This window comes from Cyanistes caeruleus, chromosome 16 (genome assembly GCF_971803275.1).
Source record: "Cyanistes caeruleus chromosome 16, bCyaCae1.hap1.1, whole genome shotgun sequence".
Taxonomy (NCBI): Eukaryota; Metazoa; Chordata; class Aves; order Passeriformes; family Paridae; genus Cyanistes; species Cyanistes caeruleus.
In genome coordinates this window covers 13,478,087-13,493,922 of record NC_141716.1, presented here as the reverse complement: position 1 = coordinate 13,493,922, position 15,836 = coordinate 13,478,087, and the positions used below count along the sequence as shown (strand labels likewise).

The 15,836-nt window shown below is 38.2% G+C and overlaps 1 protein-coding gene across 2 annotated transcripts in view; it reads right to left on the bottom strand.

The window, feature by feature from the left end:
* ITCH (itchy E3 ubiquitin protein ligase) overlaps positions 1-15,836 on the bottom strand; it is a 58,379-nt gene that overhangs the window by 7,189 nt on the left and 35,354 nt on the right. For both annotated transcript variants that reach the window (XM_086853281.1, XM_086853282.1), the window contains exons 7-19: positions 15,144-15,313; positions 13,782-14,016; positions 12,495-12,590; positions 11,077-11,251; positions 10,080-10,146; positions 8,556-8,640; positions 6,963-7,091; positions 6,249-6,321; positions 4,796-4,867; positions 4,057-4,145; positions 3,266-3,425; positions 2,864-2,997; positions 560-700 (exon numbers count right to left, since the gene is read on the bottom strand). In XM_086853281.1, the coding sequence (XP_086709407.1) occupies positions 560-700; positions 2,864-2,997; positions 3,266-3,425; positions 4,057-4,145; positions 4,796-4,867; positions 6,249-6,321; positions 6,963-7,091; positions 8,556-8,640; positions 10,080-10,146; positions 11,077-11,251; positions 12,495-12,590; positions 13,782-14,016; positions 15,144-15,313 (1,626 nt within the window). The remainder of the gene's footprint in view (positions 1-559; positions 701-2,863; positions 2,998-3,265; positions 3,426-4,056; positions 4,146-4,795; positions 4,868-6,248; positions 6,322-6,962; positions 7,092-8,555; positions 8,641-10,079; positions 10,147-11,076; positions 11,252-12,494; positions 12,591-13,781; positions 14,017-15,143; positions 15,314-15,836) is intronic.

Sequence of the window (15,836 nt, the reverse complement as noted above, 5' to 3'; positions counted from 1 at the left end):
TAACACTTAAAACTGCAAGACCAGTTCAGATAAAACTAATAGCAATTCTAAGTATCTTTGAAAAATAACAATATTCACAAAAACATTCAAAAATGTTCTCAAAAAAAAACCCCAACAAAAAGCAACCCCTCAAAATCCCAAATGAACCAGAAATGGCTGGCTAGAATATCTGCAGGCTATGAAGCAATATAATTATAATAATAAACACATGTAACATTTCATGAAATAGGTGACAGTCACAATTCTTGTCATGGTATTCTACTAAACTGAGATAAAGCTAGAAAAAAAGTGGACTTTCTTCTAACCATGATCTTTAGAAAAAGTGGATTTTAGAAACTTATTTCTATCATTATTCCTCTTTATATACTTATAAATATATTTATATATATCTTATATATATTTATATAATATATTTATATATGAGATCCAAACACTTGCAACTTGTTGCCAGCATCAGCAATTATTCATTCAGCAATGCTTTAGGTGACACAGACATTCTTTTGTTGCTAGAACTCAAGAAAGAAAATGAGAGTATTTTAAAGTCTTAATTTATTCTTACCTGATGTAGTCTTCTTTATTTTCTTCTGTGACCAGAATGTTACTACCATTTGGCTTCAAATCATGGCTTTTGATTTCACCTAGTATTTCTTTATCAACAGAAAAAAACATTTCCAAGCCACATTCTTCAATATCATTCTCTCTGGAAGGAAAAAAATATAAATAACTGTGTTGAGAACTTGCACACAGTAGAAGAGATGAGCATGAAGAACCTTAAGGTAGAAGGTCTGGAAGTAAACAATCAAGATAAGGAGATGTTCCTTAATTATGGCTTTGCAAGAAGTTCTGGAGTTTTTATGTTAATTTATGCTTTTGTGAAGAACTGCCTGTATATGCAGACGTTTTCATTATCATTTTCCTCCAATATAAAGTGCAAAATCCAGATATTTATCCCGACCCGTAACACAGCAATGCCATTCTTGAAAACATGGCTATGGTTTATTGAGCCCCATGATGCAACCTCCACTTCTGAACATCATCTTTCCAAAATACATGGTACTGCATGAAACATTGGGTGAAGAGGGAAGGCCTCAGATGAAGGGCTGATTTTATTTCATCATCCATCCCTTTTAAAATGAAAGCTACATGCTCCAGCTCAGTTTGTGCACAGAGATTTAGCAGATGATTTCTCAAAGTCCCCTTCCAAACTCAGTCAGCCTTGTGAAATCCTCAGACTTGTGGAAATTTCTTGTTGAGAAAAACAGCCCGTGAAAAAAGTGCCAGGAATGCTTTCCTGCAAAGTGAGAAAACTTGACATTTTGTGAGGAACAAACTTATGTCTGTCCTGACAGACATGGCTGTTCTCCCCTGTAAAAGTGCTTTCCTCAGGGGTACCTCTGGCAGCACTACACACAAGCAGGCTCAGCTACACTGAAGTTTGGGTCTGGACAGAGAGGATTCTGCAGCCCTTGGCTGTCTGAGGCCTTTTCTCCAATTTTCACATCCTTAAGTGTTTTTTCCAAGGGGCAAAGCCTTTTCTGGACTCCAGACTAGAAGATTTCTATTGCTACAGAAATTGCTTTGAATTTAAATGAAGGCACATTAGCAGCATATCCATGGAGCGCAGAACATACTACTCTGAAAACCAAACAAAATTGCTATCTTAATTCTTAAACATCTCATTAGCTGTTTTCTCTGCTCCTCAGTATTTAAGATAAACCTTCCAAGTATAAACACGACAGGGGATGAAAATCCTGGCTTTTGTATTTAGTTTTGCAGTTCAAAACCCAATCTTATTCTCGCATCTTCTATGATGTTTTCAAAGCATGTTCAAAACTGTTCTTAGTGTGATTCTTAAATGAAATATTTTGTCTTTAGTCTCAAGACTGACTTATTTTTCTGCAAAACTTTTTATTATAGCTGAAGAAAAAAATTTATTCAGTCTGTCTTTCTTTTTCTTCTAATATATTTGTTAACATTTTTAACTGAAGGAAAAAAAATCTGTGTTACTGAAACAAATGGTGCACATCAACCATGGACTAAAACATGTGGCATCCTCCTGTGACAAAACCAGTACAGAATTACAATGCTTTAGACAGAAGGGGTTTTAAAAATTATTTCTTAAAATATCTGTAATACATAATTCAAAAATAATTGTGGTCTAGAAACTCCACATCCTTTTTACTTGCTAGCCTGTGGAGATGAATTTGCAAAGTGCAAGAGAAGGACCCCACAAGAGCACAGACAGAGATGTGCCTGATCATGCAGGTGTGGATGGCTGCAGGTAGGAATGGTCTGGAATCATTAAGCTTGGGGCAAAAATACCAGGACAGCTAGAACTCCTTTAAAGCATTAAATCTTCAACGTCAACCTTGAACTCAAATTCCAAGTGTGACTAACAGAAGAATTATGTGTAAATAATAAACTACATTTGTTAACTTCATGTTATTGTAGCATAAAATATTTTGTTTTCTAACTAAACCAGGTACTAGAAAAACATTACATGGGTTTTTGCTGATTTCTTTTAATCAGTTATCTGAGGAGTCTCAGTCGAATTTACTCAAGCTGTTTTACTTGTAACCAAGTACTTGTTCAAGACTACCACATCTGTATGTCTAGCTAGAATTAATAACAGTCAACAAAAACACAACACAAGATGCTGCATGGACTATTCAATGAACCAGAAGGGCTCTGCATTAGCAAATCATTCTTTGTATATCTAAAGTATAAATTCCATACTGCTCTGCAATGTTAGATGATATTTTTCTGTGGGGTGTTAGTAATAGATTTACACCTACTTCCTGGCAGAAGTGAAAACCAAAAACATTGTATTTCTATTTCAAGAACAAAATTAAGTCAAACTCACTTTACCCAGATGAGAGAGTTGTAAAACTCTGGGTCAACTGATTCTAAATCCTTGAGTCCTACTGCCTTGTTCAGGATACGTTTATAGAATGGCAGAGAGAAACCAGTGTCAATGAACTTCCCATGGAACAAAGCCTGAAGAACACAAAAACAAACAAAATAATGCAAAGGATGCTTCAGTACTTAATATGACAACATTCTGCACTCTGTGCATAATGAAATCTGACAGCCAAAGATTACCATGACTGCCAATATGCTGAAGTACTTTATACCAACAGGAGTTGTAGTCAAAACACCTGATATTGTCAACTCAAAAATGGATTTTTTAATTATCCATCTGATGGCACAATATTTATTTATAGAAAAATTACAGGACTGACCTGCTTCCAGCTTTAGGACTTACCATGGCAATGAACCTCCCAATGAACCTGAAATATTTCAAGTGGTCTGGATTGATGTAAGAAGCTGGGTTTATCTGTAAGCAGTAGTTATCCTTCCCTGCATATTCAAACAGGCAATACATGGGGTTCAAAACTTCGTGTGACAATAGAAAGAACCACTCCCTGAAATCACACAAACAATAAAAACTCATTTCAAAAAAAATCACAGCAGAAATTACTGTAGCTAACTCATGTTGACTCAAGCCCTTGTTGGCACAGTCTGCCTCCTTCCCTCGAAAGCAGCTGGCCCACACTGACACCAAAGGGAAATGACAGCAAATTACAAATTAAAATGCAAAGTTGCAATGATACACAACAGTCAGTGGCTTGGATAAAGCCCACCCCTTATCTAAATGAGCACATTACAAGTCGACCACTGATTTAAACATCCGGGGCTGGGGAATGCCAATTAACATTCCAATAATGACTCTGGATTTAAATGTAGATTTCTGTTCACTTTTTCAATAAACTCTACTTTGACATTTACAGCTCGGTCAAAGGCTCAATTCAGTTTAGTAAGCTGCATCTCTTTAATCGTGGAGATAATTAAAGTCATTCCTAATGCAAACTGAAAATCATTTTATACAGTTTTAAGACATACAAACATCCTGCAGATCTGCCTCAGATGTTACAAGGTAAGGAATAAACTTCACTCCTATTGTGAAAGCACTGCAGTTTAAGTATCTACTTTGGGGAAGCCTTCACATCACCACTTGCAGAACAAGTTATTATCTTCCATTTTAGTGTAGTTTACCTTGCCACACCTCCATAATCTAAACCTTCTTCACCAGGGAAAATAACCCATAAACGTCTCCGGAGATCCTGAGGGCTGAAGCTCATTATCTTAGTGAAAGAAAAACAATCAATTCTTTTTAAGAAAATAGCTGTAAGCACTGGTTAGAATTACCACTATTTTCTAGCAAGCACTAGAGCATTTAATAATTTGGAAAAATTTTAATCAGGGTCTAAAGACCTTAACAAAACCTTAACATTTTAACCTTAGGTCTACAGAGATTAATAAGAATTTCACTCCTAATAATGCAAGTAGAATTAATAATTTTTGTTTTTAAAAAATTTAATTACTCATTTCAAGACAACCAGACTAAGATCAACTCAATATATTTTTTGTACATAGCCCATGCTAGTACAACACACTGTGAGGAAAAATGAACCAACAAACACAACACAGAAACATCCTGAGAATGGGGTGCTGTTCTGCCTCAGCACTCTCCTCAAAATTAACTCAGATTTTAAATCATTCTGAGGAAAAAATAAAGAAAAATTACCTTTGTCACACAAATCAGTGCCAGAACTTCATATTTTAGCATGATCTTTTAAGTACCAATGCTGCCTAACTATTACACTAGTGGTTTTTTGGTTAGTCAGACTTAAAGTAACATTAGCAAGATATTGAAGGCTCAAAAATAACATGTGAGAATAAATTTGATAACTCCACTTTTCATGCATATTACTCCCATGTTTTAATACAATACCTGCTGAAATGAGTCCTCAAATAATGTTTTCCTGCTCACTGTGATCTTTATGTGCTGTGGCATTGCCAGTTGCTGAAAGGAAATTTTTTAGAGATGAAAGGGGTACAATCACTTAAAGTTTTCACTACTGAGTTTGGACTGCTATTTGTTGTATGTATTAAAAGGTACAGCTGAATGTCATTAATCAATATAAAAGAAGCACAGCAATCAAGGTATCTGAATTGTAATTTAATCTGAGAACAGACTGGTTCTAACATTGCTATCTACAGTGACATGAACACACATGCAGATGCTAGCCAGGTTAAATATTGCACTCCTACAAGATCCTGAAAAACATGAAGATCAGCAAACATATTCCAGCTGAGGAAGGCTTTCTACCCCAGAACTGATGAGACACATGAAGTACCTCTCCTATGAGAAAAGGCTGAAAGAATTGTGATTGTTCAGTCTGGAGAAGCTTCAGGGTGACCTAATTGTGGCCTTCCACTCCTTGGAAGGGACCAACAAGGAAGATGGAGACTATTGACAAAGGCCTGGAGTGACAGGACATAAGGAATGGCTTCCCACAGTCAGATAGCAGGATTAGGTGGGATATTGTGAAGGAATTCCTAGCACGTGTGAGGGTGGTGAGGCCCTGGCTCAGGGTGCCCAGAGAAGCTGTGGCTGCCCCTGGATCCCTGGAAGTGTCCAAGGCCAGATTGGACAGGGCTTGGAGCAGCCTGGGATAGTGCAAGGTGCTCCTGTCCATGGCAGGGGGCTGGAATGATATATCTTTAAGGTCCCTTCCAACTCAAACCATTCTGTGATTCTTTCAGTTTAATAAGAAATTAAAACATTCAGGCTATACTGCACAAAATTCCAACTGAAAAACGAGGCTAGTCTCTCCACTGTTTTCAAAGGATAATTCAGTGACTCTTGAAAACTGGAACATTGAAACCAAAGACTTTTTCCTAAACATCAAGTTACTTCACCTCTTGATATAAGGAACTTAGGGGACCAAGACTGACTCACTGGAATTTGATATTGTGTTAGAGCACTTTAACGTGCACCACAGTATATCCCCCAGTGCTTGGACAGGTCTGTTGTGTCACAAATGCCCTGCATTTTCTGCCAGAAGTGAGTATTTATATAGAAAGCAGATCTTGTTTTAACTCTAAAAATATTGTGCCTCCATATATTCCTGCATTAACAGTAGCAAGAAAACACTATTCAGAAACCCACCACTTCAAAAAAAGTAGGAAAATTTATGTTTTCCTTTATTCTAAAATATTTTAAAGCCAAAAGTTACATTGCTTTAAAGCTTACATGAGATGATACAATTCCTGTATTTACTCCCTCCTAATTTAACTCACCTTTATTCTTAGAGTAGTTTGATTCCCTTTATTGAAAGGCACTGAAAAAGGCATTGAAAGCATGCAAGCAAAACCAAAATTTCAAAAAAATTAATCCATACCTGACACCAGAATCTGAAATAATGCACCTTGGCCTTGAAATCACGCACATAAGCTATCTGGGGTCCATTGTCTCTGCAACCAAAAGAAGGAAAAGAATGAATTTCCAAGTGTTTTTCTAACTGAAGTAGAAGCCTGCAAATGTATTAATTATACAGCTGTATTGTTTAGCTGGCTGTCTAGACACATTTTTTGATTTTGGGGCGTAATTTTTTGTTTTTAAACTAAAAATAAAAATATTCCTTTGTGAACTGTGGAATGCTTAACAGTACATTTAAAACACTACCTGATCATTAACTGTAAAAACAGATTCTAACAATAAAGATGTGATAACATTCAGTTAACTTGGGAGGTTAAACTGGTTTCAACTTCATTCTGGTTCCTAAAAAAAATAAAAAAACCAAAGGTTTGGGTCTGTTTTAAAGAGAGAGACTAGTAACTCTAAGGAAGGGATTTGGTCATCAACAGGACAGATGTGGCACTTCCATTACTCTCAAATCTCGTACACTACGTGGCAAGAAGGATTCTGTGGTTTTCAGAACTCTGCCTTCCTCAGGGACTTCCAGTGAATGAAAAATCCCAGGTAATTAAGGGACAATGCTCCATGTAAACCTTCCTACCTAATAATGTAGTAAGAGGAAAAAACCAAAGATTTTAAAAATGACATGTGCTAAACTTGATTTTTGAAACCAAAGTAAAATATTAAGAACACTTACAGAGCAGACTTTCCCGTGCGGGGATCTATGTATGTAGTGGTTCTTCTATTGTGATCCACAAAATAGGGAATTCCATCCACAGTAAATCGCATTTCCCAGCCCTCTGGCAAGGGCTTCTCATTTAACTGACTATGGGTAAAAGGAAATACATGGTAACTGATCAACTTAATCTATTAAGTCAAGCGAGTATTACCTGAGGCAGCAAGCATTTTAGAAAACCTGGAGAATCTACAGATTGAGAAAGCTTCCATTTGGATTTATTTTAGCTTTTTCCTCCCTCTTCAAAATCTGCAGTCAGCTCTCAATTAGATCAAAATGGTTAAGTAAACATTAGCTCATTTGCTTGCACTACCTTAAATAAAGGCAAGAAAAAGCCTTAAGGGAAAAGTGTAAGCAAGGTTTATTGTTTCCTTCACAAACAAGAGAATTTTATCTTCTAATACGAGGCATTTATTCCAAAACTGACATAATTTTAACAAGCAGTTTTTGGTGCCTCATGTATAATCACAGCAGCCAAAAATGTTTCAGAATGACAAAAATAAAAGAAAATACAAATAGTGATCATGTAGAATTTTTTGACAATTTCCAACTCAGTTTTGCTACACACAAAAGTAGATCTCAATATATTTGGAAGATCTGAGTAGTATTACTGTGAGGTGCACCCCAGTGGCTTCCCTCCATAAATACCGTGTCCTGACTGTGCAGCCCAAACATTCTGTTGTTGGGGTGCTCCAAGAGTAACTGCTCACCACAACTGGCTGCTGCAGAGGTGAGTGGCTCCAGCTGTGATCCCTCTCACACAGCCTTGGCTGTCCCCCTTCCCCTCCTCCACGGGGTACAGGTGAAGTTGCTTCACCAAACAGACTTTTTCAGCTCAAACAGCAGTTGGGACTGAACACACCTCACCCTCAAGTTCCTGCCTCCACCCCTCACCTCAAAGACTTCACAGTGACAGAGCCCAAAATAAATAGAACTCTAGTGTTTCTAGTAGTGCCTCAAGTTCTCTGTCTCCTTTACTCCTTTTTTAAAAAGGTGTGAGGAAAGGTGCTACAGCTTTTTGGGTATGCCTTCTTTCTGTCTCCTACCTATTTCTGGAAATGTCCAAGGCCAGGCTGGAGAGGGCTTAGAGTAACCTGGGATAGTGGAAGGTGTGTCCCTGCCATGGCAGGAGGGTGGAATGAGAAGGGCTTTAAAGTCCCTTCCAACCCAAACCATTCTGTGATTCTGTGACTGTCTGGGAAACAACCAAAGTCTTATTCAAGACTCTGCATTCATCATACAAAGGAATTCTCTCTTTCCTCCAATGACACAAATGTTTAGACAAATGTAATTGATTACTTATGAAAAGTAGAAGCTGTCCTAGCTTACTGCTTACTGTTGACCAAGGCTTTCCTGATAACTGTAGAATGACAAAGTAATATTGTGACAGTTTCCATTTTGGCCAATATCTCAACTTGATATTGAGCTCTCTGGTGTTTGCATCTCACAATCCATGTCTCATCTGTGGGCAGCAATTCCTGGCTCACTCTACTCAGCTACATTTTAATTTCATTTACACTTTCATCGTACATGCAGCTGCAACTGATTTCTTACCCCTGACTCCTGGGGTCTTCCCACTGAGTGATTCGTGTGTTGTGATTGACAAAATACACTCTGCCATTGCTGTCAGTTCGCTTTTCTGAAAAGATGTAAAAGGAGAAAAAATTCAATTCCCCCTTTAATATACTGCTGAGACTGTCACCACACCCTGCTACAGCCTCTCCTGCTCTCAGGTTTCCCCAACATATTTTCACTTTCATTGACATAATTTCTTACTAAGTAATTTATTTTTCAATTATAGGAAAAATTAACTGGAAAAAGGGAAAACTGTAAGCTTTTTTGTCCACAGGAAGTTTCAGCTGTGTCAAACATCGTGATGTGCCTGACAAGCAACGCAGGAAGCAAACACAGAGGAGGGAGCAGATGCACATAAAAGTAGCAAGAAGGTACAAGGGGGCTTCAAGTTCAAATTATAGCAGGGAATAAAAAATGGTCAATGCAGTTTCCAAGAAAACCCATTTATATTTTCTCTCAGATGAACCATGGACATACACTGACCTAACCCTGCCTATGAGAAATGCCCTAGCTTGCTCCTCTGTACCATTCTGCAGCTCTTCGTAACATTTTTATTTAGTGCTGCAAGAGAAACAAATTACAAAAATGGATCAAAATCTAACTACCACAGGTCAAAAGCTTCTGTAAATAGGCATTTGCCTATGAGCCCTGACAGCAGAATCCCACACAATGTGGAGACTGTGTCTGCCATTTCCTGGACAATGCCAGCCTAAAGACCTTTCTGTGAAATGCTATATATGTAATGTACAAAAGCACAAGTGTGAGGAATGACAGTTTTATGGCACAAAGTTGCATCAATACCAGGACTAAAAATCCAAATAATTCTGTTTGAAAAGCAGATGAACAACACCTCAAGTCCAACTCTGCCAAGTAATTTCTTGCTCCAAATTCCACAAGAGAATTCTGAGAGCTTTGTCTACGTATCATAAAACTTGAATTTTTACATCTGCTTAATAGTCACACCAGAAAGTAGTTTTACACTTCTATTTTTTTATTACACCCTGCCAAAATTTGTATTAAGTGTAAATTTTCAACACTGTTAAATACAAGAACAAATTTATTCGAGGGAGAGGGCCAAATCAAGAAGAGGTTAGTTGTCACTATAAAAAACAATTTCAGACCAACAAAACTCTTCAAGAGCTGTCTTGGGGAGAGAATTTTGAAGTTTGATTTAGAGAGGATTTGGAACCTGATTTAGCAGGAACAGGATGGTAGGGGGAAATGAAAAAGTCTCAAAAGGATGACAGTGTTAAAGCATCTTTTACACTTGTTAACAGTGGAGTAAACCAGAACACCTTATAGTTTCTAAACCACTTTGAAATGTCATAGCCTAGTCAGGATTCTGTTTTAATAGCACGTTTGATTAGATCTAATTTTAAAATACCTTTAATACAAGTTTTAATTTTTAAAAACCAGCTTACAACAGCTGACAAATAATTTGGCAGAAGTATGCTTTAATGTTTAATTACACTGCATTACAAAACACATTCAAGTTAGTCTTACCCCATCCATGTGGCAGAGGGCCAAGAGGATCAAACTCTTTGTTCTGTGTGGATGAAAAATCCTGGTTCTGCAAGTCACAGGAACAAATGAGGCATTAGTGACTAGTCATTTGCTTTCCAGATGTTCTACCATACCCATCCTGAATTATTGAAGTAAATGCATTTTTGTTAATGTTACACACAGGCAAAGATGCCAACTGTTCCTTCTTCTCCACAGAAAAGGCCTGTTTTACTGACCTTGGCATCCTTAATTAACTACACTGCCAATAAATAATTATTCTTTGTTTAGTACCCCTGCCTACACAGGAGGAAATTAGTACAGTAGCACCCAAAACAATCAGAAACTTCATTCCTGCACTCAGTACAGTTCTCCTCTACCAGCACTTACGGGCTCCCTTTTATTCTCACACATACAGCAAATCAGAACCTACACCATTCTTGATAAGCATGAGTAGCATGAGTTGGAGTGATCGAATGTCTGCTATTCCTCACAGGCAAACAATGAATTAAAAATGCTGCTCTCCCTGCTCTTCTAACATTCATTTTGCATAATTCATTTTACCCAGAGCAGGAATGTATGGCCTGTGAGTTTGCTTACCTCCCAGGTGTTTGACCATGGTAACACAAGATGTAATACAAATAAACCAGCTTACTACTAAGCTGTAGTTTGTTTTGAACCAACTTTTCTTAGATAAATTCTCTATTTTCTTAAATAAAATAAATTTTATATTTTAATATAAATTTTATATTTTAATATTCTCTATTTTCTTAGATAAATTTTATCTAAGAAACCCTATATTGAGGTGACAATTAAACCCCATGTGCTGACTGCAAGGAGATGAACTAGCATTACAATGAGCCCTCCCTGCCATGCTACACACAGAGATAAATTATCATAAACCGTAACAGAGTCTGCTGCCTTTATGGGGAGAGGTTACCCACAGGCATGCCCAAACCCCAAAACCACCCTAGCCCTCAGCCACTCATGTATTTCTTACCCCATATATAAACCTCTGGTTGAACTGCTGCATGGCTCCCTGGAGCTGGCTGCGCTGGAGCTGCCACTGCTCGTAATTCCGGACAGACTCCAGCGTTGGTCTCTGCCACGTCGTCGTTCTGGTAAAGTGGTCAACGTAATAAATCCTCCCCATGTTGTCAACTCGGCGCTCCCAGCTTTGGGAAAAAAGACCAGCCACACTTGTCAACAGCCAGCAATTTAAGGACTCAGAAGCACTTGGAGGCCAGCATGGTGGCAGGGAATACCAAGCATGGGCTCATCAGCAGTTTTTTCTCCTTGTACCCTCTGCTAAAATGATACAAGAGCTAGAAATGTTTTATGAGAATCACTCATTTTTTGCATCCTATACAAAGATCCATTCAATTTACTGTATTTTTAGGGTTTTTTGAAAGAGTTTTTAAGAGCTGTCTAGACCACTGTCCATACTGTGCTGGCATCACTGCAGTTACCCCATTCAGCCTGTAACACAAGCCTGATGGTTTCTCCTAAAACACAGCAAATGCCCTAACATTTTAAGCTACTCAACACAAGACTTCCTCACACCTGAGTGTGTTTGGGCATGGGGTTTGGTGCTTTGCTTTGGGTTTTTGGGGTTTTTTTCTAGTTTTCAGTTTATGAGATCAGTGCTACTTACAAAACATGAAAGAAAAACATTCCCAGTCTAAGTCAGCTTAAGCAATGTACAAGTTCATCTGCTCAAAGATCTCAAAATAACTTGAAACATGATAGGAAGGCTCCATTTATGAGACTGTTTTTGTTCTTTAATATCAAGTTCTCTACTATCCTATGTTTTCGCTTTTTAACTCTTTATAGCGTGTGAACCATTTCAGGATGAAAAAGTGCAACAGAATAACTCTTGTGTTTTTCTTCTATTGTTAAAAAGTAAGAAACAGCAACTGTGAACTAACATCGCTGGCTGTTCTGATGCCAAGAGCTGGAGAAATTTAATAATGAAAGCTGGTTTCTATGAGCATAATAAATGGGCAGCTGGGAGTCCTGTAACAAGATCAAAGGCTTGCAAACAGTAACCTCAGGATAAGAGGTAACCAAACATTTTGGTTTGGTTACCTCCCAGCTCAAGCTGATAGTTAGGTCAGTCCCAAAATACTTTTCTGTGGTTTTGGTTCTCTTTTACTCTTGGGGGTGTCTACTGTCTTTAACTGAAATCTGTTTCTCAGTCAGTAAAGATGCACTTGGCTTGATCTTTGACAGGAAATTCAGATTTGGTTATTTTTGACATTCAGCTCTTTTCTGTATGCATTTCTTTGAGACAACCTGGAACAACTGGGTTCACATTTCTGTTTTCAAATAGCTGTTCCAGCTTTAGCAAACTGTCAGACAATTAATTCCTGAAAAACCCAGACACCTGAGATGATTGAATGGCTGATCCTGGCTCACCTTGGAGGAAGAGGCTCTGGCCGATCCCACGTTGTTCTTTTTTCAACATGATCCACATAGTACACTCGACCATGCTGGTCTACTCTTTGCTCCCAACTGAAAATAGATCAAAAAGTTTACCTTCCTCCAGATCAAACTACTCCAACCACTCACCTACAGCATAAAGATGAGAAACGTTTATTTGCATAAAATGCTTACATCTGAACAAAATGTTTGAAACTAACCCTTGGCTCACGAGATGCACCAGAACAGTGTGCAGCATACAGTGGTACCATTCATATTAACAGTGATTCTATGTCAACTAAAATTTTAAAAAAATAAATAAATTGTACATTACCACATTTCTGGGAAACAGAAGCTCAAATTTGTGCCTAGGTGTACAATTTTAGCAAAATTTTGTATTCAATATCAAGTGCATCAATAATCTGTTGAACAGAACACACTATAGATCATAATCCCCTTTTAGAGTAGCATTATTCTAATACATGCACATTTTTCAGTGATCAAGTATATGCAGAGATCACTGTAGGGGCATTGGTCACATTTTCTGCATATGCAGCATTTGGAATAATGATCTCTGTATCTGGATCAGATGTAACATCACAGAGGAAAAAAAAAGCTATTTGCCATTTCTGTTGAAATCAAAATGATAAAGCAACAACTGATGTTTTCAAGACTGCTTTTTTATTTCCATCCTGTAAAGGAATTCAGACTTTTCCTACCCTTTGGTTTAACTACCTGCAAATCAAGGCAGGTAATTCAGCAATTACACCATTCACACTGGGATTTCCCTCACTCAGAGAATCAAGAAACATTTTTGCTGTTGTTTTTTTTAAAGCTGAGAGCTTTGAGGCAATAGGCCAACCATCTGACAAATTCCAGATGTACCCAAAGTACAGCAGCATGTCCATGCTACTCTCAGGAGCTGCAGTATGAAATCCAAATCTTCAGGACTGCAAACAGCAGCTTTTCTTCTACTTAATCGTACTAAAATTTTCCTAGGTGACTTTATTTTAATTTGAAGACTACAAGCTGTCACACTGTTTTAAACCTGTGTTTCACTGACATGGGAACATATGATAAATATTAGAAGTAATTATTTCCTTGAATGCTTGAGGACCAACCATACAAAACAGTTATAAACCCTCCAAATTCATATTGGGGGATTTTTTGTCAGACAGCAGAAGGCAGACATTAGCAATGGTTTGCTAAACCTACTGTAAATAAAATAAAGTAAAACCAGAAAAGTCAGCACACATGTGAAGAAAGAAGTCATTAAATCCATACCCAGGTGGAAGAGGACCTTGGCTGACTGTAGTAAGGGCCTGAGGTGAAGGATTTACTGGCTGGACTTGTCTTGACACTGGAGGTGTGGTGAGTGCAGGAGTGGCAGGAGCTGTGGTTGCTGCTGTTGCCCCCTCAGGGCTCTGCTCTGAAGGTGTATTTGAGGCTGTACCTGCCAGTGATCCTGCACTGGCCCCATCGCTTTCTGTGGATGTGGATGAAGGACCATTTGCACTTGCTATGATGTCAGAGAGAGAGGAGAAAAAGCCTTTAACAGACTTTTATCACCAATCTATTGTAGAAGTTACACATTACAAAAGCAAACCTGCCAGAACTGCTGTTTCCTTGGCCACATTTTGCAGCTCAAATGAAAACTAAACAGCAATTCTGTCTAACTGTAAAAATGCTTTAATCCAAGAACTGCCATCAACAGCATTTTGATATTTCTGATATTTACCTTGTCTGCATTCTGTAAACATTAAATGATGATAAAAATCTACTTCCTTGTACTAATGAATTGATTATTTTCCATTTATTATTTGAAACAATCATTTAAGTGATGATAGGCATAAAATTTCCAAGAGGAGATTTGATATTGCATGGAAAGTAACAATCACAATGGGAGGGGAACACAGACATTCTTTAAATGTTTTCAGTTTTATCTTAATGCCATTTGGTGGGTGGGGTTAGAATCTGAACTTCTAGTTCAAGTTCTGAACAGGTCAAGTCTCATTAACTAACTGCACTGGATTAATTTTTAAAAGTAATTACTGTATTGCAGAGCCCATCTAAACCCAGCATTTATCAATTGTAATAATGAAACTACCAAAACATTGCATTATATGGGGGTAAAGGAATTACTCCAAAAACATCAAGTAACTTTTCAAAATTAGTGGCCTTCAGGTAGAAGGTAAAACTAGATTAAAAAAAATCTATCAATTTCAGCAGAGAAGAGTAATGAACGTTTTAATGCCACTTCACAGAATCTAACTGCAATTGTAGAAACCAATAACTTGTAACTCAGAACCCAATATTATATCAACTTGAGGCAGTTCTTTGAGTTCAGTACAGTGGATTTCATGCCACCCACAGTGGGTGCCTTAGTGCAGCAGCAGCACTCATGCTCTCCTGGTCCCAGCTTCACTCTCTGTAGCACCATCACTAACTGCCATCACCCTGAACAGATGTGGAAACAAGAAATTTCCAGTAACAGGAACAATGACAAAACAACATGTACCAAATGCAAGCTAAAAAGTACTTCTTCAGAAATGACCTGCTAAAGAAATTACCATCAAAAGAGCAGTTAAACATCAGGAGCAGAAACAGTTCTGTTCACTCAAGGAGTGCCCAGCCCCATGGACATACCAGCAACTGACGGGGGTCTTCGGGGAGTGGGGGGTGGGGGCCTGGCAGGCCTGGGAGGTCTGGCAGGTTTGCAGTTTCCATTTGTGAGTAACGGAGAGTCACTGCCATTAACAGTCTTGTTTTCACTGGAAGCAGCATCCTCACAGTTTTCAAGGCCATTTGAGTTAGTCCTTTTGCAGGAAAAGACACAGAGAACTGTTCTAGTAGTGCATGGGTAACACAGAACTTTGCAAATCACAGAATCATGGAAGAGTTTGGGTTGGGACAGGCCTTGGAGCTCATGTCATTCCAGCCCCTTTCCACTAGACCAAGTTGCTCCAAGCACCATCCAGCCTGGCCTGGGACACTTCCAGGGGATTTGAAAAGACATGTGAAAGACACTAGAATGCAGTAGTTACAACTATGTGATGTTTGTATCATAATAATTCCAAGTATCTATACATCGTATAAACACACTCAGAGTATATCTCCTGTGGTACTTAAAACCTGAGTTGATGGAAAGGTGATGAAATAGAGGTATATAGCATCTGTCACACCAAAATCTCCCTCTTTCATTTCCCAATTTGATACACTTGCCCACAGGTCCAGGCTCTGGATTTTGCTGCTCAGCTATTTCTGCCCATGAGTCCCTAATGAGATGAGAAGCTGACCAACACCTGAGAACAGCCTGTGTGCCTTTACTCCACAGGGCTG